Source organism: Chelonoidis abingdonii, chromosome 7, assembly GCF_003597395.2.
Source record: "Chelonoidis abingdonii isolate Lonesome George chromosome 7, CheloAbing_2.0, whole genome shotgun sequence".
Taxonomy (NCBI): domain Eukaryota; kingdom Metazoa; phylum Chordata; order Testudines; family Testudinidae; genus Chelonoidis; species Chelonoidis abingdonii.
This window is the reverse complement of record NC_133775.1, coordinates 40433665-40459155: the sequence shown is the minus strand read 5'-3', so window position 1 is coordinate 40459155 and position 25491 is coordinate 40433665. Positions and strand designations below refer to the sequence as shown.

Below are 25491 nucleotides of genomic sequence, written 5' to 3'. Positions count from 1 at the left end.
TCTCTGAGCTGGTGTTCCAGCTCCCTGTGTGGTTCCGTGTTGTGTACCTTGTGTTGGTACTGTGGTCCTGTGTTCCGGACCTAAATTTACTGCTGTTTGTATGCGGATTGTTTTCGTGTGGTGCCTTGGGTAAGCGTGAAAGTTCGTTTCCTCCTCCTTAGATACCTTTTAGATACTTGAAACTGCTATCATGTCCCTCTCAGTTCTTCTCTTTTCCAACTTAACAAACCAATCTTTCATTTCGGTGGTCATAGGTATGTTTCTTAGACCTGGTGGTATAATTCGTCTATGTTTCTCGGATCTCTCTCATTTTGTTCGGCACATCTTTCTTGAAATGTCTGTGTGGGTTCGACTGGGACATCTTATGTGTTGGATCAACCGAGCGCAGCTTCAGGTGGAGGAATGATTCGGTCGTGGTCTGTACTCCCTGGCACTGTTTATATATGTCTCCAGGTGTGTTTGCTTTTTTTGACAGTGCATTCACATGTGTATCTAGTTTGCTCTGTGGTGCGTATAACTAGATCCTTTCTGCCTTTACTCTCTTTGGACTGTTCTTTCCCTTTTCTGTATGTTTGAAACTGATTTGTTCCTTCTAAGGGAGCAGGTTTGCGGATTTTTGTTGATTTCATCTATTTACCTCAGCCTTCTTGTAATTTTGTTCTCTATCTCTCTCTTTTTTTTCTAGAGATGGTGATTCCCCAGCCTCCCTAGGAATATATTCAGGTGTTTAACCACTCGTGACTAGTGAACTTTTCTAGATGTCCAACCTCAACCTCCCTACTGCTAAAGTTTAAAAAACGCATTGCTTCTTGTTCTGTCCTTAGAGGCTAAGGTGAACAAGTTTCTCCTCCTCCTTAGATACCTTTTAGATACTTGAACACTGCTATCATGTCCCCTCTCAGTCTTCTCTTTTCCAACTTAACAACCCAATTCTTTCAACCTTTCTTCATAGGTCATGTTCTCAAGACCTTATCATTTTATGTTAGATCATGCAAGATCTTGTGGTTAAGCCAAGGTGATCTTTTGCCACATTTTCTATCTTTCCTACCCAGTGGAATAGCTTGCTTTTGGGCCCTTAATAGTGTCCCTTTGAAAAACTACCAACTCTCTTCAGTTGTTTTTGTCATGCTTTCCTTGTATCTCCAAACTGTTCACTGAAATACATGGAAGTTTGGATTGTGCGAGGAATGGAGGAGTAGCACATAAATATAATCTCATAGTTGTTTATTTTAGAACAGTGATGCTCAGTAAAATTATTTAATGATTATTAAACTCTTGTATCACCAAAACCAACCATTGTCATTATGACCTTGTTTACATTGGGCTTTGAAACTCATAGGACTCTGCCTAAACACAGTGAATCTGGTGTTAAATATGGTTTGACTAGCTAATGTGTAAACCAATGTAAAATCATTTTCTAAAACCATGTTTATACCTATGACCTAGGTTTTATTTGCCTGCCTTTCTTTATGACTGTAAAAGTAATGACATTTTACTCAGTCATCAGAAAGATGTGGGCCTATAGAATTTTGCAAGGCCAGTCTAAGGTCAAGAGATTTTTGTATCCCCAAGTGTTTGTTTTATTATTAGGCTTTTACTTTCTACTATTGAGCTCTCCATCACCTCTTGCACTGTAGTTCCTGGGAATTTTGAAATGAAAGGTATTAAAATAGAATACAGACTTTTTAAATAACCTAATTTTCTGCTGTCATTTTTATGCAAGAGCACTCTATAGATGCAAAAGCTGGTACACTTATGCTCAAATGAGCATCTTGCAGTTCTTGACAACCATCTGCTTATAGCACTTCTCTCTCTTTCGATGAGCCCAAGTGGAAAAGTAAATTGACACAAACCCTTTCTGCAGTAAAGGAACTGAAAGTATATATGCTTTGACAATAAAGCTCATGTATATTCTTACAATTTATATTTTTTTAATGCTTAAAAACAAAACATATAAAGAAAACTCTTGGTTTTGGGATATCCCTAGGTTTGGGAAAGTGCTGCAGTAACATTTTTGTGTGCTAATTCTTTCCTCTAGAATGTCATCAAGAAGTAGCGTGATAGTTCTTTAATTTGTAGCTTGCTTTTGATATGTTCAGTTCCTTCTTTCCTTCCCACCATGGTATGTAAGCACATTCCTCAAAGAACTGAAACAAAAAAGCCCCAAAATAGAAATCTTACTATTCACCCTGTACAACATCAGCTTTTGCTCACAATAAGTGATATTTAAATTCCTGGTTATATTCACACCATATAATTTCACTACAAACATTTCACCCTTTTCTAATATACACTGAGTTCTTGTAGGTAGACTATTTAAAGAATTCAAAGTTTTGACTACCAAATTTTCAACCATAATCTGAGCAATCTGAAATGGCTGCTAGAGACATTATGATGTAATGGATGTTCTAGAAGGCAGGTAATAGAAGTGGTGAATATGGAGGTACAGGGATGTCTTTGTCAAAGGTTCAGTTACTTTCTCAGCCCTTCAGATGGGTAATCCCTGGCCCTGGAAGGCAGAGACTACCTGAAGCACGAATAGAATCAAACCCTACCCACAGGTATCCCAAATCTCAGTGAAGGTCCTAAATTGTATTAGACTGATACTGTATCTCTATAATTATGAATTATGAATTTTGGAATTGGCAGGTAATTAGAAGATATAAGGATGCACCTGATATCATGGTGCAACATGTGTTTATCTCAGGGATGCAATGAGACCTAGAGCTTCAACTCACTGCTCTTTGTGGGAGTTGCAAGGGCAGATCATTTGAATTATATGGCCCTAAAATAATTTCCTACTTATTTTACGCAGTAGAGGCTTAACACACAGTCGGTCATTTTCTGGAGAGGATTAGTAAAAGTGGAATACTTGCTCACCATACAAAATAGGAAGAGGATTAGTCCCTGTGGAGGTCTCTGCCACACCTGCCAACACTGATTGCTCCCAAATAGCTAGAATATACAAAGTCATAAACTCTGTACAGCTTCAAGTACACCCCAGTGAATGATGATTTCAGAACACGTTGCATGCTAATTACTGTGCTTAGGGTGAACTGGACAAAAGAGAGAGATGCATGAATACTCCATAGCAAGATGTTTTCTTCTTTTTTCCCCACTGTTCTATCTGCTCTCTTTATTTTCTGATTGGTGGTGTTCCTCCTCCCTTTTTCATGCTACTGCAAAGCATGCTGAATGATGATGAGAGAAAGCTCTTTGGAAATTCAGGCAGTCATTCCTCATTAGCTCATTTGGGTACTGGATGTCCAGGTCATGTACTGAACCAGTCAGATATAGGCTACAAAGTTAGTTATGTTGCCAAAGTTAGTGCTATCTGCCTCTATCTGATAATAATTTCAGTCATGAGGCTGATCATGTTAAATAAATGTGCTAACTAAGAAAAAAAATATTGTTACTATGACAAAATATGTATACAAGTGCTTTATATTGTATGGCACTTCACAAGAAGAAACAGATAAAGGCACATTCATTAATGAGGTTACAGTTCATACACCCATTCAATAAAGGAAAAGGTAAAAGAATGATTAATGATAAAATGAAAGGAGGAGAGGGTTCAAGATGAGTTTCAAAGGGGATTAAGATAAAGAAAAGTGTGCTTGGTAGGATAATGAGACTATTACATAAAGCAGCAGAATGAAAAAAGAGAAAGAGTGGAAAAGGTGAAGAAGGGAGAATTGAAGAAAGCACAGAGAACTGGAGGAGGAGAAGGTCAATAGATTTGATAAAGACCAGGAGACCATTACAATCATTTAATCTGACCCCTGCACAACTTTCAACTTTTATATTTTGCAAAAACCAAACCATACCCAGGATCACATTAGTCACACCCATCTCATATTCTATGCAGAAAAAATGTTAGTATCATGGTAAATTGACCACACAAGAGTCGAGAAATATATTCTTACAGCAATTGTCTTTCTGCCCCATTGTATCTTTTCGTTACATAGTCATACATGTGCAATAGTATTATACTGTCTGTAACCCTGATTCAGCAATCTGTATCTTTTTACTCAAGTGCTTAAAGTCCCAATTGATTTAGGTAGGATTTGACTTCATTGGGATTTAAATGTTTCCTTAACGTTATGCAAGAATTTGAGTGCTTTGCTGGTTAGGGATGGACTTATGCATGTGCCTAAATGCTTTTCTGAATTGGGCCTATGTGTCCATCTATGTAATATCAAGGCTGCAAAAGCAGATTCTTACTTTAACTCTCAGGCACTCATCTCTTGCCTGAGGATATAGTGGAATAATCTCATCTCAGCTTCTTCCCCAGAAAAGTGAGAGGAGAAAACAAAGTCAATATCTTTAGGACACCTACCCCCGCTAATGGGCAGAATCCATACCCTGACATGCCTAACTTTTGTGAAATGAAAATCTAGTAAGAGTAGTAAAGATAAATGTATGCAAAACAACTGTAAAAAATGGCTGTGGGGTGGGTAGGGTAGAAAAGCTACCAGAATTCCATGAACAGGTTCTATAGATACCAGCACAGTGGCTGCCATCTGGTGTATTTAAAAAACAAAACAGTTTTTCCCCCCCAGTAATGTCACAGTCTAGAACTGAGCAGATCTAAATGTGTTTAGATTATGATATCTGACAAGATCACAGACCATAGTGGTATGGCTGCAGGCTAGCAAATGTTTATTGTTATATTCATTGAAGCCTGAGGAATCAAAATAATAGCAGTAGGAATCTCATTCAGGTTGCCAGGATAACCATGCCAAGAATCATCATTTGCTCACCTGGCAGGATACAAATGTGTATGATCCCTATACAAATATTGACTGAACAATCTTGCAAAATAAAATCTTCTTAAAGACAATATGTAAAAAGATTTGGAGCAGCCACTGTCATCACATTGCCCTGTTCTGACACCCTTCTCCATATAGACCTTATTGTAACAGTAGTGCCAGAGAAATCAGTAGGTTTGCTCCTGGAAAGAATACCATTCAGCATGGGTAAGAGTCATAGAATTGGACTGACAGAGAAAAAAACAATGTGGAATCACAGGATACCCGGCCAAGAGCTAGCAAGCCTCAGTCATGCTTAATTATTAGAATATTGAAAAGATGAGGTATATTCAGAGTATCAAGGCATCCTCCTGGTGCAGTTGCTATAACTTATTCATTCTAAGATGTACCATGGCACTTCCAGTGTCATTAGACCAGGGATGGGAGAATAGCGTTTGCTTTAAAGTGATAGACCACTGCACAAGTGCCAAGCTAAGAAGTTGAGAGATGCTGTTGTAGCAAAAAGATCTTCAGCAGTCCTCAAGTGAAAGATCTACATTATTTAAAAGATGAAGGGTAAAAAGATGCTGTAGAAGTGTGTAGATATAGCAATTTAGAAGCAGAGGAAAGCTCTATAACTTTTCAGTCTCCAATAAGTCCACATTCGGATTCAATATTTTTTTCATTTACAAACTTCAGCATGCAGCTTATTTATCTTCCCTATTAGTGTTTTAAGCAAGGCACAGACTTCACAATGCAAGGAGTTATACAAGGATCTCATTTTAATATTTAAAATAAAAAAAAAAGATTCACAGAGAGAAAGAGACCTCCTAGTCACAAAGTTAGCTTCTATTATTCTATATCCTATTACTAGACACCACAAACCACAGATCAAAGAGTTCCATTCAATTGTATTTACAATGGCTAGACTTGAGGAGTAAAGCTAAGCTCCTATGCTGTTCACTGGCAGCAGCTGTTTGTTGCTCACCATACCTTCTAAAGGTGTCAAAATAAGGATTTAGGAGCCTCAGTTCAGACTCCTGTTTTAAAAAATCTTAGCCCTGGGTTCTGAAAGCATTTTCTTCATTTTGAGGTAGTTGAGGAGGATGAAATTCATTTCACTTACACTGAGCCAAGCTCTGAGACTGTGGGAGGAGGAGTTGGAAAAGTGAAATTTACCACTCCCAATCCAAGACCCAGAGTGCAGGGTTACTGTGCATCTTCCCCCATCTACCATTCAAATTTATCAGCTAGAATAGAACCCATAGCCCCTCTGCACCAGTTGTATGGGTGTTAGGACCAATGAATTCATATAAATATGGTTCTGCAGACTTTTCCTCTTTGTAGCTTCTCACTCTCCTTATTCAGGGCTGCCATATTAACCCTTACCAGGGCAAACAGTATATGCACAGGCACATCTTTGAGCCACTTCCATTGAGTTCCAAACCCTACTTCAGGAGTTAAGTAGAGTGGGGGACCTTGCACTGAATGAATTTCACCAACTTTGATGCTCAGCCTTTAGACCATTACCTAAATTACATCTGGAAATTGGGTGCCATCTAATGAGGTTTGCGTGTGGTCTCAGAGGAGAGTGGTACCAAGAAATGTTGGCAGCTGAGGATCATTGGGTAGGGTCTCTTGTGAGTGGGTTTCAGCAGTTAGACTGTTAGAACTGGCCACTTCTAATGCAGCCTGTCAGGAGGGTTCTGCAGATGGAGGTGGGTACTGGGATATTTGTCAAAGTTGGCAGTTAGAGAAAAGAAGTAGAATCAGGTGCTTGTCCATCAGCAGCAATGAAAATGTTTCAGAGGGCACCAGGGAGAGAGAGCATCTCCTGACGCTTGCTGATATTGGGTGAAAAGTGATCGGGATGCCTCTGGGAGAATGAGGTGCTTTTCGGGGCAGGTTCAGGCATTGAAAGAAGAGTTGAGGTATTTGGGGGACTGGAGCAGCTGATACAGGGTAGGATCTGATCAAAGCTTTTGTGGGAGTCATTTTATAAATGCATATGCTGGACCTCAGTGTTCTAAGGGCTATAAGATATTTTTAAGGCTTGCTAGAGGCCAAATACCTCTATTTTAAAACCTTATTTATGCATATCATGATTATCTGTTTCTTATTTTTAAACTTTCCTCTTACATATTAAAAGAATGACCTTATTTAATATAATTTAAAAATGGGAACAGGTTACAAGCAAGGCACAGAAACCAAGCAACTAAGCAACATGATGAAGGTCTTGCAGAATATTGTAGCTGTATTCCTGACATAATTTGTTAGTGACACAAATAGCATGTGATTAATAGACATTTTGAAATTAAATTATTCAATTATTTTTCAGAGAACTATTTATACTTCAAATTAAACCCATTAGATTTTTTCCCCTTCAGATTTCTTATAGTAGTATCAGAAAAGATATATTGAGCAATTAACCCAGGCTATGCTTTGTATTAATTATGCAAATTTTTAAAATGTTCTGAAACTTACTTTTATCTATTCTTTTAATGAAAGTATAAATAACATTTTAACTATCTATAGACTAACTTTTTAAAACGATCCTTTAAAAAATCGTATCAAGATCTACATAACATGAGTTATTGTCCTTCAGTTTATGTAATGTGTAGTTTTAAACATCCCATAATTTAGTTTTGAAGATTATTTACCTCTTACAAAATTAAACCTAACTTTAATAAGCAAAATAATTTTAACTTTTGCAGCTGAAAAAATGTTCAGATGCTGTATTTGTTGTTAAAAAAACTAAAGCTAATATCAATTCCACTGAAAAAGAACTTAACTAAGACAATATAGTTACCATGGCTGTTAGTCCACAGAATCTTATTGTTGTGCTCTGCAGTTGTAGAACCTTATTGTGATTCTCTGGAGGAAATATTCGTTTTCCACTGGTCATATACTCTATCTGCACTTCCAGAGAAGGGTTTATATTATCCTTCGCTCCTTTTCCTTTGGCTAGATTCAGCCCTACGCACTGTTCACACTGAAAGGTGTAGAGAGGAGAATCACAGTACCCGAAGCACCTAGCAGGAATAGAGGCTTGCAAAGCCAGAGTTCCTCCTTCCTCCTAGAATTTCTCAGCCTCACACTCTTGTACCAGCATTGAAGAAGGTGCAGCATACACCAGCCTCTCTGTCCAGCTCAGCTTTCTGGGCATGGAGTGGGCATGGTGCCATGTCCAGACTCCTTGCAAGGTCTCAATACTATGGTGGCACAGGAGGAAACAAGCCAGTCTCTGTGTGGAAGATACCAGGGGTGGGGTTATTCCTTCCCAACTCTCTGCCAATCTATTGTGTAGAATCTGGCTCTGTATTTTTAAAGTGCTGTCAGGAACTCTATTGGGAGTGTCATAGATGTCTTAGTGTTAAGGCAAGTTCTTTAGCTCACAGCCAGCCAAGCTAAAATTTTAGAGGGGTCACAGCTGAATTTTGTTGCTCTGCTTTTCTGGCTCTTAACACCAGGAGTTTGTAAATTGACGGAACAGGACAATTCATTGGTTTGGTAATGGGATATGGAGAATCTTATGAGTGGGTCATGATTTGAGACCAGCCCAGCTGGCGATAAGGATTTACAATCATTACTGTTTGGAGATATGTAAAGTAATTGATGGTTTCAACCCAGTTACTGAATGGTTGTCTACCAACATCAAAATATGAGCTATACAGGATTCCATTGATTTGGATGGGATTGTACTATTGGCTAATCCATATTATCCTGGCATTCGCTGAATGCTCCTCACTACTTCTGCTCCCTTTTTGGAACTGGCAGGTAGAACCACACCTTCCATCCTTCTTCTCTCCCCTTCCATCCCTGGGCAAGACTAATTGATATCTGTCCATTTAGAATGAGCAGAAACATGACATAAAAAAATCAGAATTTTCCCAATTAGTTCATCCGAGCAGGTTCTCTCTATTTGTGAAGTACTGAGGGTTTTTATATACACATTTTTTCTAGTCAGCTCAATCCAGCAGAAAAGATCCAAGTCCTGCTCAGCTTCTGAAAGGTCACGAATCTTGGCTCTGTGCCTAGCTGACATATTTAAAGGAGAGCTCAGCCTGTTGTTAAAAGTCCATAAGCACTACACAACACCTGTGCTACTGCAAAGTGCAGAGTCAGCTGGGACATTAAGAACATTATTTTAACTTATGGATGCTTCAGTAGCCTCAGAATGGTTGGACTTAAAAGATGTTAGAGTATACACAAAAGACAGTAATATGATCCAGATGTTTTTAAATCCTTAGAAGTGCGATATTTCAGCATAGAGCAAAACCAACTCTGCTGTCATTATTTTCTGTATAAAATTAATATATTTCTGACAAGCTTGCTTGGGCATTTTTTTTAAAACTTACTTTTGGTAATAGACTTTTATCCACTTTTGTGTTGATCTTAAATAGTGGAATCCAATCCTGCTTTGTGTAGTGCTTTGAAGTCAATAGGACTTCATATAATACTTTGAAGTCAGTTGGGTTCCACACAGGCAGACTGTTATCCCATCAGAGCCCCATGGCTTCTGCACACAGCATAATGTATGATCAAATTAGTTCATAATGGTGAGCTAGTTTCTGAAATATTTAGCCTTCACAATTCTGCCCTATGTTACTATGCAGTATGTATTCATTTATCAGGGTAATAAGTTTCTTTACATCAAAAAACAAGCAATTTCCTACAAAAAAATGATGAACCATATTACAGCCCCAGGGTCTGTTCCAAAATACTACTAACTCAAGCAGAATGCAGGAAGGGTTACTTGTGAAAGGGGCTTTGTACTAAACTGAGATTGGCCTGAGTAAGAACTGAGTATGGTCTTTAGGATTAAACCTTTCAGCATCCGCACACACTGAATCTTGTACTCGGGCTTTCACTGAATAGCAATACACATCCTTTGTATTGGGCAAAAGATTTAGAGATTTAAAAACTCCTAGAACAAATCCTTCATTCAGAGACAAGAGTTCTAAAGTGAAAGATGATTTTTGGGGAGAAAAATATGCAGTGTTTAACTGAGTCTGCAATTCCTGGCAATGACCATTTCAAAAATGTTTGGGCATTTGCTTTTCAACTTTTTCCATTTTAGTTTAATACAACTATCAAGCTAACTAGCAAGGCTAACCCACCTTTTACAGTTTGGATAATGGCTGTGAGACAAGGTTCATAAGTGCTGCTACTCTACTAGTTGTTAGAGTTTTATTTAAAAAACAAAAATGTTTCACAGTGGAAGGGCTCAATGTCCATTCTGAACTTTTTGGCCATGAAAACAGCCAGTAGTCAGAAATAGCAGTGATTAATGTAATTCTAAGCCAAAGGACTGGGAAAATGCTGATGGAAAGTCATACTGATGTCCACCCACCTGTGCATATCTGATCAATAACTGAAGCCAAAATTTTTGAACCAGTATCCTCTATGAGATCACATTTGGGGCGGGGGGAGGGCTAGGTGTGGGAAGCACTAGCACTCTTTATCCGCCACAGTCATAATTACTGTTGCCATTAACAATGCAATGATTGCCACCTGTGCTATGGACACCATCACGGCTTCCACCTCTGTCCCAATTGCCATTAATCCTAGTGCTATCAGCATGACACATTCTCTCACCACATTCTTTTTTCCTAGAAGGCTAGCATGACATGAATCTATGCTGCATTCTAACTAAACTTTATTCCTGGAAATATTAATGCTGAGATATTTCCTGGCGGTATTTCTCCTTGGATCTTGAGTATATTACAACAGTTATTGCAAATCTAATATTAGCCAGAATAAAAGCAAGTCATCTCAGATCAATGTTAGGCATCTTAAACTATATGACCAGGATCCACAAAGGCATTTGTGTTGATGAAGTCAAAGTGACCATGACCAGTGCCAGGAAATCCTCCACTATTTCTAACTCAGATGATGCTCAGCAAACTTCAGAATGGCTATTGCCATTTGTCATCGATTATAGTCAAATGTGTGAGCCCAAATGGGCACCACTGGGCACTATTGCACACTCAGGTAGATGGCAAAATCTTATCTAAATATTCTTTAGAATATAAATATCATGTATGATCCAAATCCATGAAATCCCATTAGTAGTGGGAAGTTGGCTTTGAGAATACCCATCTGCTTCAAGTTTGGTTGAAGGATGGAAGCCTATGCTTGGAAGCTGAAGAACAGTGAGAAGCTTAAATGGACAACATTAGAATTCTCTGCATACTTAGCATTTTTTTTTCCTTCCAGGGTTCTCCAGGTGAACGTGGATCAGCAGGAACTGCTGGCCCTATTGGTCTACCAGGCCGTCCAGGTCCTCAAGGTCCTCCAGGCCCAGCAGGAGAGAAGGGTGCTCCTGTAAGTAATTCCAAGGAGATGGAACATAAGATTGTTACAGTACAGAAGTTATTAATTTTCATTCAAGAACTTTAGCTGCTCACACTGCAGGACCTTCCTATTGCATATGTCCCCATCACACCTGCCCTATTCCTTTTATATTTATAATATAGAAAATTGCAAAATAAATTAAACTGGATGACAGCATTTATATTTTTGCACATTATAATACCTAGGAGGAGAAGTTCAACAAGGCTGAATCATTATTAGTACAAAGGTGGCAGAATCCATTCATAAAATATTTTGCCAAATTGTAATTTTGATTCAATTTTTTTATCCTGCTTCTGCATATTGAAATGCAAATTTATTTCTCACTTTGTTATCAAATTTCATTCACTCCTATTTTTCAGTATGTTCTTTCTCAGCAGTTGGTGCCTTTCTGGTACTTTTTCAGTCTTTGATGTGATCATCGATGAATACCTGACTACTCATTTTTTCAAACTCTCAGCCTGCTTTTATTTTAGGCACATAAAGCACACTGCTCACCAGAATTATTATTATTGTTTGTTTGTTGTTGCTCCTTTGGTATCATTTCTATTCTTATTTGCTGTCTCTTCCCTCTTTTTTTACCTGACCATCTCAAGAGCCATTTTGAAAACGTGAAATAGTTGTTAACATAGTTACTCACACAACCACATATTAACTGCCATGTGATATAAAGTTATGAGCTCTACAGTTTCACATATATGGGTCCCTATTATAGTTTGGCCAGCCTTATGGAAAAAAATTCTAGAGGACTGGAACATGGTGAGTTTGAATATCAAACTGAAATAGAAAATATCAGGATGAGTTTGGCAGTCAGTTACCTGAAGAAGAGCTCTCTGAAAGCTTGTCTATCTCACCAGTGGAAGTTACCCCAATAACAGATATTACTTCACCCATCTTGTCTTTCTAATGTTTGTGAGAGGTTTTCATTTGATCTTTGTGAGTGTGATTGTGTGAATGTGATGAAGGCCACCATATAACAAGAAAGGGATTTCAGTCAGGCATCTTTGTATGTTGCTATATAACGATTTGCATATTGGTTGATGAAGTATGAATTAATTGTGTAAAATTCTTAATTATTCTCTTGTGATAAATACAGATGATTTTTCTTTCTTCAGGGTGAAAAAGGTCCTCAAGGTCCAGCTGGACGAGATGGAGTACAGGGTCCTGTAGGTCTTCCAGGTCCTGCTGGTCCTGGTGGTTCTCCTGGAGAAGATGGTGACAAGGTCAGTCCTTATTGTTTGCATTTGTCTGCCTGTGTGATGATTTATACACAAAATGGACTTGCTGTAGCTGTCATCACATTAGACACTGTGGCTAAACATCCCTTTTTTTAAAAAAAAGTCAGACATCAGAGTAATAGGGGATCAGGATCTGTGTCCAAGCAACAGTAGACAATTCAAGATTTCTACCAGCAGAGAAGTGAGGTTGAAACTGTAGCAAAACAAATCAGGATACATGATGTTAAAATTTATTTTTGCCTATTTAAAAAAACTTGGCTTAGTGAATGAGAAATATAAAACATTCCCAATAAAGCATAGTCATGTAATCTTGTTGATGGTGGAACAGGGCCTCAGCATTAAGTATTGAGAGCATAAAAACAAAGAAACTAATTCTTCCTGGTCTCACTGACTCCAAGAAGAGTTGAGGGTTCTCAGCATGTCTCAGGATTCAGCTTAGATTTGGTCTAGTTTTATTCTTTGAAACCCATCACAGTTTTAACTAGCTTCACTGACACACATAGAAGTACTTTGAAGTTTACATTTATAGTACATGGCTGTGTTATTTGTGTTATTATTTAACTAGGAATTTTTATGCTCTAGGAATTATTTGGGGGAAGGTCTATGGCCTGTGTTATACAGATGATCACAATGGTCCCTGCTGGCCTTGGAATCTATGAACCCACAAGAGAGTCCTTATGTTAAATCACACAAACTGTCTTTTATTATTGTGCTAAACCAAATAAAACTTCCTTAGATGGTTACTGGGTAATTTGAGTCTAGTTGAGGTGCTGAAATACCATGCACAACAATGAGAAGCAGTTGTTCAGTCATGTGTAATTAGATTAGTCTATAAATCAAAGTATTTTCATTATCAGTTCATATTGAAGCTAACGTGAGAAAAAACAGTTGCTTTATTTATAACCCAGTTGTAGTATATGTCAAAGCGAGGTCATGTTGCATTTTCCAGCATGCCAATCAATATCTGGATTAATCTGTCATACCAAAGTGATTGACCCATGCAAAACTGTTCCCCTTAGGCCTTCACACTTGAAACTGCAACGTAAAACAGGCAGCATAATCATGTTAAAGGTGACATTTAAAGATACAGTGTTATTGAGTGCAGTTAGGAAGTAGACCATTCTAAAGAAGGAACGTAACTTCTGGCTTTCAATTACAGGGTGAAATTGGTGAACCAGGTCAGAAAGGCAGTAAGGGTGACAAGGGAGAAAATGTGAGTATCTAACTACTTTATCCAGTGTACTGGCTTCACTTTTTTATTGCCTTTGAATTAATTACTGCATTCCTGTATCTAATGAACAATTTGCTGAGTCAGCAGGACCCAGGCGTATGTCTCAAATCTACTTCAACCAGTAGAAACACAGAAAACTGTCAATCACATTTAGTAACTTAATTATATCTTTAAAATATTTTACCTAGAATTTTAACATAATGTTAACAATACTCTACATAAATAGTGAATATTCTCTTACACCCAGTTAGCTTAGGTATAGTTAGGAGATAGAAGGGTGTTCCAGAGGGTAGCAAGAATCAAAGAGCATATATGCAATTATGCATTACTGTGATAGCATCCAATACATATTGACTGTGAACATAAAATGAAGGTGTCATAGGTCTCACCCCCACTCTGAACTTTTGGGTACAGATGTGGGGACCTGCATGGACACTTCTAAGCTTAATTACCAGCTTAGATCTGCTCTCGCTGCCACCATCCAGAATTTCTGAGTACCTGGATCACTCCCTTTCCCCCCAAACCTTCCCTTCCCTAGGTAGCCTTGAGATACACCTCCACCAATTTCCTGGTGAGTCCAGATCCAATTCCCTTGACTCTCAAAAACAAGGAAGAATTATTCCTTCCCTCTCCCTTTCCCCCCGCCACCAATCCCTGGTGAATCCAGATCCAATTCCCTTGGATCTAAAAAAAAAAAAAAACAGGGAAAAAATCAGGTTCTGAAAAAGTTTTTTAATTAAATAAAAGAAAGGTAAAAGAAAGAAGAAAAAAACCTCTGGGGGACAGCATATCAGCTAATCTCACAGACAATAGATTGAAAACATAGGATGTTCCCCTGGGCAAAAATCTTAATACACGCAAGAATACCCAAGTTGATAATTCCCTTAATGGCACCAAGACAAGTCACAAAAGAAAATAAACATAAACCTATTTATTCCTTTCTAAAACTTACTACTCTGATAAGAGGCTGGTTCCTTGATCTTTTCACTCGGCTGAAACTGACTAAACAAAGGAAACTTCCCTCCTTCCTTTTGAAACGTCTTGTTCCCCCATTGGTTCCTCTGGTCATGTGTCAGCTAGGCTAGGTGAACTTCTTCACCCTTTACAGGTAAAAGAGGCATTAACCCTTAACTATCTGTTTATGACAAGGTGTGGAAATATGTCCAGTATTTTATTGTAAAGACATGTCCTTTGTGAAGCTTTTGAAATGTATTTTGTCACCGATGAGCTAACTTCATGGATCTCTGAGGTTCAATTCAGACAGGTATCCAGAAAGCAAGATATTTTATGCAAACTTTCAAATGTTTCAAGTCACTAGGGCCATGGGAGTGGGCCTCCCAGCCTGAATAAACAGATGTAGGCTACCAGAGCTTAAGCAAGCACATTAAAAAGAGCAGTACTGATACTGCAGCTCAGCCTCTTAAGACCTCCCAGCCCCTTGGCTCTGAGCTCAGGAGACTAGCCTGAGTCTCCACCAGAGCTATATTTAGATTGCTAGCTTGAGCTCTGCTAGTGTGGTCTGTCTACCTGAGCTGGGAGGTTTGCTCCCTGCTGCAGTGTAAACATGTGCTAAGGGCCCACTGAATTCAATTGTAAAACTCCCATAAACTTCCATAGAGCTGGATCAGGATCTAAATCGCATAAAAATTCTCACAGGAGTTCAAGTACTTCCATTTTCCAGTCAGACCAGCAATATCTGAAGAACAACCTTCCCCACAGTATTTCAGTACTTCCCGTTCCCCTGATTGCTTTAAAGTTACTGTTTCAAGTCATTTTCAAGTCTCTCGTCAGTGTTTAGGTTTGCTCTTATATTATTTTTTCTGAGCAAGTTCAGACAAAATGGAAGAGAAGTCACTGAAGAGAGATTCTTGATTATATTCCAGTTCAAAATGTGTGAGTTAGTAGAGCTCAGGGCAAGAGTAGCATATTCAGTCACTTTAAGTATATTGCCAATCCCTATCATGAAAAAGATGTTTTATTATTATTAATTATTCATCTAGCACTATAAATGTAGAAAGTTCTTAGCAACTGTCAAATGTGTGAGTTAGTAGAGCTCAGGGCAAGAGTAGCATATTTTCAGTCACTTTAAGTATATTGCCAATCCCTATCATGAAAAAGATGTTCTATTATTATTAATTATGCATCTGGCACTATGAATGTAGAAAGTTCTTAGCAACTGTCAAATGTATAATTATATAATCTTCACATCAAATGGCATCGTGTTTAATTCAAGGCATATGCTAATTCATACTTTTAATAATATTTTCATAGGAAAATATAGAGCAAACGTGTTGGAAATGCATTTTTTTTTAAAGATTAGAGTATCCTTCTGCAGTTATTCATGCAAAAGGCTCTTAATTCTGCAGTTCCACATGCAGCAAATGCATACTTGTCACAATTCTGTTTTGTCAGATCAAATCATAAATATTGTAGTAAAATATTTGTAGTGGCCTGTTAACACAGAGAACATATTATAGATATGGTTGAGAAAGCACATCTATTATCAGTCCATGTTTTCTGGGGAATATACCTAGAAAAGTTACTGAACAAATTCCCCTTTGGAATGACATTTTTGGTACTTATTCTCAACCTAGAGATGAACTTTTGGGTGAGTCTGATATAAAAAATGGCCAAATGGAATTTTATTTCAAATGAGAACTTTTTAAAATGAGTTAAATTTTCCAGGCATGTATTTTGTCCCCAGATAACTGTAAATCAACTTTATTATTAATTATTGTTGTTGTAAACTTGCCCTGGATTTAGGGACAAACCCAGCTACTACTTATGTAGCTGGAGGGAGCCATTGTGGTATACAAGCATAGGGCTCTTCTATGCCTGGAAAAGGGTGGGTTTTGTTGCATTCACATCTTTGTGCAGCCCAAAATCCAGTTCCATTCAAGCTCTGTATGTGCCAGCATACAAATCTTCCTGTTCTCCCCCTTAAAGGTGCACATGGCTTCTTCAGCGTGTCTCTGAAAACTTTTTCCCTTCCTGCTTTGCCCCATCTCAGCACAGCTACTTGAGTTGGGCATAGGGCTGAAGATTCAGTCCATAACCCTTAATAAGTACTAGAGCTTTTGATATGTTCCGGGAGCCTTCCTTTACAAATAAAGTAACTGCAAGATAAGTGTTTGAAAATTGTATCCTGCACATGCGTAATACCCAAGTGTGAGGCTTGCATGAACATACACATATGTGGAGTATTTCACTCTGAAATCCTGGATTGTTTCAGTGTTCATGTGCTGTAGTGTTTTTATTTGAAGCTGTGATACAACTTTGATGTTAGAGCACACAAATGAACTCAGCCACACTGAGTCAGATTCTGTCCTCAGCTACACTTGTTCAGCCCACTGACTTCAGAATGTGTGTTTCTGTGAAACTTGCTTTCCCTCCCATAAAACAGAAGGATTGTGAAGGGGAAGGATAAATGTGCCACCTGGCCTCCTGTCAAAGAGTTTGCAGGGGAGGAGACAAGCACTTGAACCTTTCATCTCAGATGACTTCAGGTTCAAATGTTTGTCTCTTGATAAAGGTGAAGCTGGGGAACTTGAATCTATTAAGATCAGGGGGCCCTAAGTGAAAATATTTAAGGCCTAATTTTTTTTCCTTTGGCCTCTTCAGAGGAATCTAGACATCTCTCCATCGAGCCTAGGAAACAAGGACTGAGGAAGGGATTTATGGTTTGGGGCTTTGATTAGTTGATATTTAACAAGAAATCTCTACGGATAAGGGACCATCTGCCAATTGGGGACAGCTATAGTGCATTGCTCAGCTCTCCAGTATATCCCTCCCTGCCCCAGACACACCCCTGACACTGGAGATTGCAGGCAGTGTTGTACAGGAGCAGACTCTGCTAGCTACACCCACACTGGAGATTTCTCCATGCCAGCAGAACACCTAGGTAGGGTTTACAATCAGCCTTTTGTGCCACTTGAGTAATGGAACAGAGAATCTGTCCTATCTGAACAATTGTTTGAGGGCACATTTTAAAGATGATTAATAGGTGATACTAAACAGGAACACTATATGGAGGGCTAAGTGAGATTTAAGAGCTCTGTTTACCTTTTGCTGATTGTCTGCAGAGAGGTGAATTCATCCTGAGAGCATTGAAGCAGTGGCTGACATTTTCAATGCAGTCTAGTGAATTTAGATACATTTTCTATTTGTGTGCATGTAAATTCCTTCCATTAGCTGCAGCCCAGTCGGTCTGTTGGAATACATGCAGGAATATCATGTTAAGATAAGTCCCTAAAGAGACTGAAAACATTTGCCTGTCCTGCTGCCATCATGGTATTTGTACAGTGGGTCAGAAACTCATCAATACTATGAAGGAAAAAAGAGTGCAAGAGGAAAGTCAGGAGTGCTGTGGAAATGGAGTGAAAAATGTAATTTAAGGAAATAAAATGTTTTAAATTACCAACACCCTCCCGCCCAAACAAACAGCTAAGAAATATCCCTTTACAAGCTCTCCCATGAAGGGTAGAAAACCTTCTAACTGCAGTATTTTCTAAAATTTCTAGACTAGAATAAGCTCTTTAAACTCAGGCGAGGCCCTAAACTACATTAGAACTCCCAGCCAAGGGAAGGACTGGAGCAGATTTTTGCCTAGACTAAAATCCCATTTAAAGTGCACACTTGCTGATGGAGCAGGCTTTATACTGCCTTGCCTCACTCCTGACAGGTTCTGCCAATCCGCTCCCTCTACCTGATTAACAACAAAGTTTTAATACATATCACCAACTTAACCCTATCACAAATCAGCCTCCTGGGCTTCCACGTTTTCTGTGATGGTTCTCCCCATCACACCAGCCCTTTGCTGGTATGCCCACTGCAGCATTCAAATGTTAACTATAATGCAAGTGTTTTGTAAGAGGGGGACAGGAAAATTCCAGCAATGTACTTCTCAGATATATGTCTCCCTTCACAATCCGATAATATTGCAATTGGTTTTTTTTCTTTTGAATGATGGGCCCATCTGATGCAGTCTCACTTTCACAAAGAAAATATTGTGTAGCTTTTGTTGTTGTCATTGTTAAAACAGCGTGTAGTCAGATCCTTCAGTCCACTGACAAACTGAGTTCAGTGGGAGTTCCATGCACAGAGAGCTTGCAGGATCAAATCGTCTCTAAACTGTGCTATTGTGGGGGTGGGAGAGGAAGTGAGGAGCCTCCCTCCTAAAGCTGAGTAAATAATTGATTTTTCAGTTCTGGCAGCAAACTGAAAAATCAGAACAAACATTTGGTTCAGAAAATACTCAGAATTTCTTAGAAAATTGGAAGAGTCTAGTCAGCTTCAGTGAAAAGAGGGAGTGCATGTTCTTCTTTAAAACTTTTTGCTGTAGTAGGGCACTTGCCACAGTTATGGGAGACCCACGTTTGAGTCCCCACTCTGGGGTAGGGAATTGAATTCAGACTTCTCCCATTGCAAGCGATTATCCTCACCACCAGCCCACAGGCTAATCTGTGTGCAAGTGCTCCCACTGAAGCTTTTCCACATTGTATAAATAGATAAACATTCATTAGGCCAAACAGAAAGCACAAGCAAATGACTCTTTAGCCTGGTGACAAGGGCACAAATCTGGGAGTTAGGAGATATGGATTCTGATCTTCTCTCTGATGGATTCAGAGGAAAGATTTAAATCCACATTTTCCTATCCCCACATCTGCATCCTGGTGAATGTCTTAATTGCAAGGCTAAAGAGTCATTCTCATTCTTTCTTCAGCCTGAATAATATTTGTACAAAGCAGAACAGCTTCAGCAGGAGAGTTTGAAAGCAAGCCATCTTACAGCTTGGAGGTTAGGGCATTCATGTAACAGGAGAAGTACGAGTCCCTGCTCTAGATTCAAACCTAGGTGTCCCACCTCTCATATGACTTACCGAACCACTAGGCTAAAGGTTATAAGGGGGACACATATACAAACACTCTCATTTTTCTGAAGCTGGCCCTGAAAAGCTTTTTCCCAGCCAAAACTAATAGAGTGCAAATTCACAAATAGTTTCAGGTCAACCTAACTGCATTGCTCAGCAAATAAACTATTCATCCAAAAAAATTTCACCCCACTCCCCTCCCAACCTCTTCCTATTGCCTGCATAAAGGTCCAGAATTGCTGCCCTCGACTGGGTAAGCCACCCACTCACTGCCCAGTGAAGCTGTGTTGTACCACTTCAAGGGATCCCTGAGCTTTTCTCAGTACAATCAGGGAACACCAAGAGGCATCCGTCATTAGTACAGGCTAAATTCTTAGCACAATCCAGGTCTTCTTGTTTTCATCCTATTGAATCTAGCAGACAATACTAAACTGACCAGATATCACAATATCAGCAGAGCTCTTTGTAAGCTTGAAAGCTTCTCTCTCTCATCAACAGAAGTTAGTTCTGTGACAGATAAGACATCTCTCATCTTTTCTCTCTAAATATCCTGGAACTGACATGGCTACAACAACACTACATAATAGCAGCAGTAGTAAGCTTGGTGAACATACAGTAAGATTTGAATTAGCCTTTCACACTTCCCCCACTCAGGAAACTACCCTGCAATATAGCTTGGCATGTACCTAGCAATGCCTAGCCTTGCAACATGAATTGGAGCTCCTAATGCCTTTCCATTGGCCACACCTTCATCTTTGGGACTTTGCAGAAAATCAGTCATCTCGATCAGTAAACTCATCTTGCATGCAAGGTAAAGGTTACACACATTAGGCCCTCAGTAACACAATTAACTTATGTGAGTAGTCCGAGTGACTTCAGTGGGAATACTCATATGAGTAGTGTTCCACCAGTGTGAGTAAGGGATTCACAATCAGGCCCATAACATATATGTCAATGGATATGATATGTGCATATGACATGTAATGTCTTATGACATATGTCAAGATACCCATTTACATTAAGACTCCTTTGCATTGTTCTAGCAATACAGAATGTAATTTATATCCATTTTAAGGCAGTTTAAAAGGGTGTTTCTGTAAATAAGAATGTGGCCCATAGTGCTCAGACAAGCTCAATTCTCAGTCAGGACGGACAGGATAGTAAGTGTTGTGCAAACACAAAAACATATATAGCTTTACAGAAAATGTGATTCAAATAGTAAGCATTCAGTTTGAAGACAGATCATGAGAACACACTTTAAGGGTTGACTTTCCTCTGTACAAATCTCATTAAAAGGTCTGATATTTTTAGTTTTGGAAAAGCCAGTATTCATTTAGAGTCATGTTTGCATGGAAATCCATTTTTAAATATCCTGAAGCATTATGAATGTAAGTGCTTTCAGTAAATGTCAGTTTAAAATTTATTGTAGCCAGGCAAGTCTGAGTCTTTGAGAACTAAACAAATAATGCCTGACTGCACTGAATGTAAAAGACTTTACATTCTCTCTGGAGGAGTATAGAATTGCTTAATAGATCTTGATCGTGCAAATACTCTTCTCTCTCTATCTACTGTTCATCTCATTCCAGATGCCAAAACTGCTGTTATTTCTTTTTATGCAGGGTCCTCCGGGTCCACCAGGTCTTCAAGGTCCTGTTGGTGCCCCTGGCATAGCTGTAAGTAATGCAGTTTTTATGCATAGCAAACCCAGACCTTTTCAGATTCTCATTAGGTTTACAAAACTTGATAATGTGCTAATTTGTTCTGCTTGACATAGAATAGATTTGAAACCACAACATATATGTAACAATGTGTCCCCACACTCACAATCCAAAGGATTTACACCTTACTCTTTAACACTGAAATAATGCATTTGGACCATTTTTTTTAATGTGTACATAATAAACAGTTGCAAAATCAACTTGATATCAGACATAGTTAGAAACAAGTCCATTGACTTTAGTGGAACTTCTTCGTAATCAAGCTTGACATCTTCATACTTCTTGCTCATGTCACGTGTTCCTGTCTGTCAGGGAGGTGATGGAGAGCCAGGCCCAAGAGGTCAGCAAGGAATGTTTGGGCAGAAAGGCGATGAAGGTCCACGAGGATTCCCTGGTCCTCCAGGTCCCATTGGTCTTCAGGTAAGACAATGTAGTATTTTTCCCTTTCAGCAATAGGGACCATTATTTTCACATCATCACTTGTCTGAAAAAGAAAGAATTGCCTTTCATTAAATACATTACACTATCAGCTAATAAGACATGATAAGAGACTCTGTGTTCATAGATTTTATAGATGAATACATTGATCTTAAGGCCTGAAGGGACCATTATGATCATGTACGTCTAAACTCCTGCATACCACAGGCTGTAGAATTTCAACCAATAATTCATGCATCTAGCCAAATAATTTGTGCGTGAACAAGAGCATATTTTTTAAAAAGACATCCACTTTTGATATGAAGACTCAAACTGATGGAGAATTTACGAGATCCCATGGTAATTTGTTCAATGTTCTTTAATTGGAAACCATGGTAATGTTCTATTCCTTGTTGATACAAACAGAGCCATCACTTAAATCAGAAAGATTAGAAAAACTTTGTTTTGGGTATACATTGCTGCCTTTGTTGATAACTTGGCATGGTTTGGCCTAGCAATCTCTTAGGGTACGTCTACACTGCACGATTATTTCGAATTAGCTTAAACCGATATTACAAAACAGATCTAATAAAATCGGTTTAGCGCGTCCACAGTGAGATCCCGAAATCGATTGTTTGCGTCCATGGTCCAAAGCTACCATCGATTTCAGGAGCGGTGCACTGTGGGTAGCTGTTCCTCAGCTATCCCATAGTTCCCACTTCCGTGTTGAGAGCACAGTGCCTGATGGGGCAGAAAACACTGCCCCGGGTGGTGCTGGGTACAGCCTCACCCCTCCCTTTGTGAAGGCAGCAGACAACCCTTTGGCGCCTTTTTCGCGGAGTGCATTGAGCAAACGCCATAGCACAGCAATCTTTCCCTTTTTTTTTTCACGTGGTGGTGGGGGGAAATAAACTGAGGAGCTGTTCCCTGAACCACGCCAGACACTGTGTTTGAACCTACAGACATTGGGAGCTCAGCCAAGAATGCAAATAATTTTCAGAGACTGCTGTGGACTGTGGGATAGCTGGAGTCCTCAGTACCCCCTCCCTCCCTTCATGAGCGTCCATTTGAGTCTCTGGCTTCCCGTTACGCTTGTCACGCAGCGCTGTGTATCCTGCAGTTTTTTATTCAAACGCTTTGGCGTTTCGTGTTCTGTAACGGAGCTGGATACAACAGATTTGTCTCCCCATACAGCGATCAGACCTAGTATCTCCCGTACGGTCTATGCTGGAGCTCTTTTTCGATTTCAGACTGCATCGCCAGCCGTGCTGATCAGAGCTCCACGCTGGGCAAGCAGGAAATGTAATTCAAAAGTTCGCGGGGCTTTTCCTGTTTACCTGCCCGCTGCATCCGAGTTCAGATTGCTGTCCAGAGCGGTCAGTGCTGCACTCTGGGATGCCGCCCGGAGGCCAATAACGTCGATTTCCGTCCACACGAACCCTAATCCGAGTTATCACTATCGAATTTAGCGCTACTCCTCTCGTCTGGGAGGAGTTCCGAAATCGATTTAAGGAGCCGTTTAACTCGATATTAATGACGACGTCGTGTGAACGGGTACAGCGTTAAATCGGTATATCGGCCATTAAACCGATTTAAAGTCGCAGTGTAGACCTGGCCTTAGTCATTCCATAGGGTAGTCAGCGAACATAAAGGACAGGCACAGACACTATGCTCAATAAAATGTACAGCATATAATTACAAGCTAAAAATCTTACTTTTTAAAATTTACTTTTTAATTTCTTAAGTATAGTGGAATAAAGAATAAAGAACAAAATGTTTAAGATTTTTTTACTCTTTTCCAATTCATAAATATTAGAGGGTGCAGTGGTTTGAACTTTTGTCTGTTTATTAAGCTATTTTACATGTTTTAATACTGAAATTATACAGTAGGTCTAGGAATTTATTAAATAGCCCAACACTTTTCATATTTGCCACATTTCAGGTGCACTTGCTATTTCACTAATCCCAGAACCTGTTTAACCACTCATTTCCAAAATCTTACTATGCAATGCAGCTTGGACAACATTGTGTTAATTTAGAGCAGGGGTCAGCAACCTTTCAGAAGTGGTATGCCGAGTGTTCATCTATTCACTCTACTTTAAGGTTTCCTGTGCCGGTAATACATTTTAATGTTTTTAGAAGATTTCTTTCTATAAGTCTATAATATATAACTAAACTACTGTTGTATGTACAGTAAATAAAGTTTTTAAAATGCTTAATAAGCTTCATTTAAAATTAAATAAAAATCCAGAGCCCTCTCCCTCCCCCCCCCGGACTGGTGGCCAGGACCCAGACAGTGTGAGTGCCACTGAAAATCAGCTTGTGTGCTGCCTTTGGCATGCGTGCCGTATGTTGCCTACCCCTGATTTAGAGTGTGTTGCCAGACAGCATGGAAGGTAAACCTACAGTACAAGATTTGGTGCAACTTCCCATGTATGACTTAACATAAAACTGTTTCTACTTTTAAAAGGCATTTGTTGATGTTTTTAACATTTCTGAATCAGAAACTCAGTTAAAAAAACATGATGCATTGATTATATTATGATTTATTTACAGATATTAGTGTTTTAAAAGACAATGAAATAACCTCACCCTTTTTAGGTATTTCCATATTTAAAATATTGTTTAAGAGTGTATTAGAAAGGATTAATATACTTTACTTTCATGTATTTTAATTTAGTGAAATAATGCATATAAAAGTAAGAAATCAATTAGATTGAGACTTAAACAAATAAATGATTTCTGTAGAAGAATTATATTTGCCCAAATCTCATTTTCCTCTGAGTATGCTGGTCCATGGACCAAGATCACACATATGCTAATGGTAATGAAGTACCACTGAGAAATCAAGAGCTCTTTTTATTCACTAATGTGGTTCTCATAGTAACAGTGAACCTGTGGAGAGTAACAACTTTATCTTTCTTGTTAATTGTATTTCATAGTAATCAAATTTCCCCAGCTGAAATTAAATTCTACTAGTGCTGCTTATAGTGGGCATTAAATCTTAAAAATCATTTTCATTCACACAGGAAAAGGTCTGACTTAAACTTTTTAATGTCATTTTTATGTGAATTTCTACTGTTTTTTAAATTCAAATTATAATACTTTAAAGAATAGAAATGTCTCTTGCAGAAAGAAAAGAAAGTCAAGGCAAATGTTAAAAAGAGGTATTACATATCTGAGTCATCTCAGAGTCTAAGATAATTTTACTTTGCCAAAAAGAAGCATGAAAGAGCAAACACTATGGGGAGTGTTTACTCTCACCAGTAACTACTAGGACTCCTCATAGCAACAATACTCTGTCTGATAATAAGGGTGGAATCTATGGAAGTCAATAGGAGTTTTTCCATTGACTTCCTTGGTGTCAGAATTTCACCCAATGCATCTCTAAGACTGGGGCCTCAAGAAAGACATCTTTGAATCATTGTGCATAGTTCTCTGAAAACATTTGCTCAGTGTGCAGCAGTAGTCAAAATAGCTAACAAAACATTAGGAGCCATTAGGGACGGTATAGAATATAAGACCATAAATATCATAATGCCACTATACAAATCCACAGTATACCTTGAATACTGCATGTAGTTCTAGTTGCTCGGTCTCAAAAAATATATATTAGAATTGGAAAAGGTGCAGAGAAGGGCAAAAGAAATGATTTGGGGCATGGAACAACTTCCATAAGAGGAAAGGTTAAAAAGACTGGGACTGTTCAGCTTCGAAAAGAGATGACTAAGGGGAGATATGATGGAGATCTATAACATCATGAATGGTGTGGAGAAAGTGAATAGGGAAATGTTGTTTATCCCTTCAAATAACAAACAATCCAGGGGGCTGAAATTAATAGGCTGCAAATATAATGAATTGGCCTGAGAAAATGAGGTAAGATGAGATACTAAAATAGGGAAAGAACAACTTA

At 38.8% G+C, this 25491-nt stretch overlaps 1 protein-coding gene across 1 annotated transcript in view; it reads left to right on the top strand.

The window, feature by feature from the left end:
- Positions 1-25491, top strand: part of COL11A1 (collagen type XI alpha 1 chain) — a 239140-nt gene that overhangs the window by 148941 nt on the left and 64708 nt on the right. The window contains exons 42-46 of the mRNA XM_032797054.2: positions 10971-11078; positions 12221-12328; positions 13503-13556; positions 21063-21116; positions 21474-21581. Coding sequence (XP_032652945.1) covers positions 10971-11078; positions 12221-12328; positions 13503-13556; positions 21063-21116; positions 21474-21581 — 432 coding nt within the window. The remainder of the gene's footprint in view (positions 1-10970; positions 11079-12220; positions 12329-13502; positions 13557-21062; positions 21117-21473; positions 21582-25491) is intronic.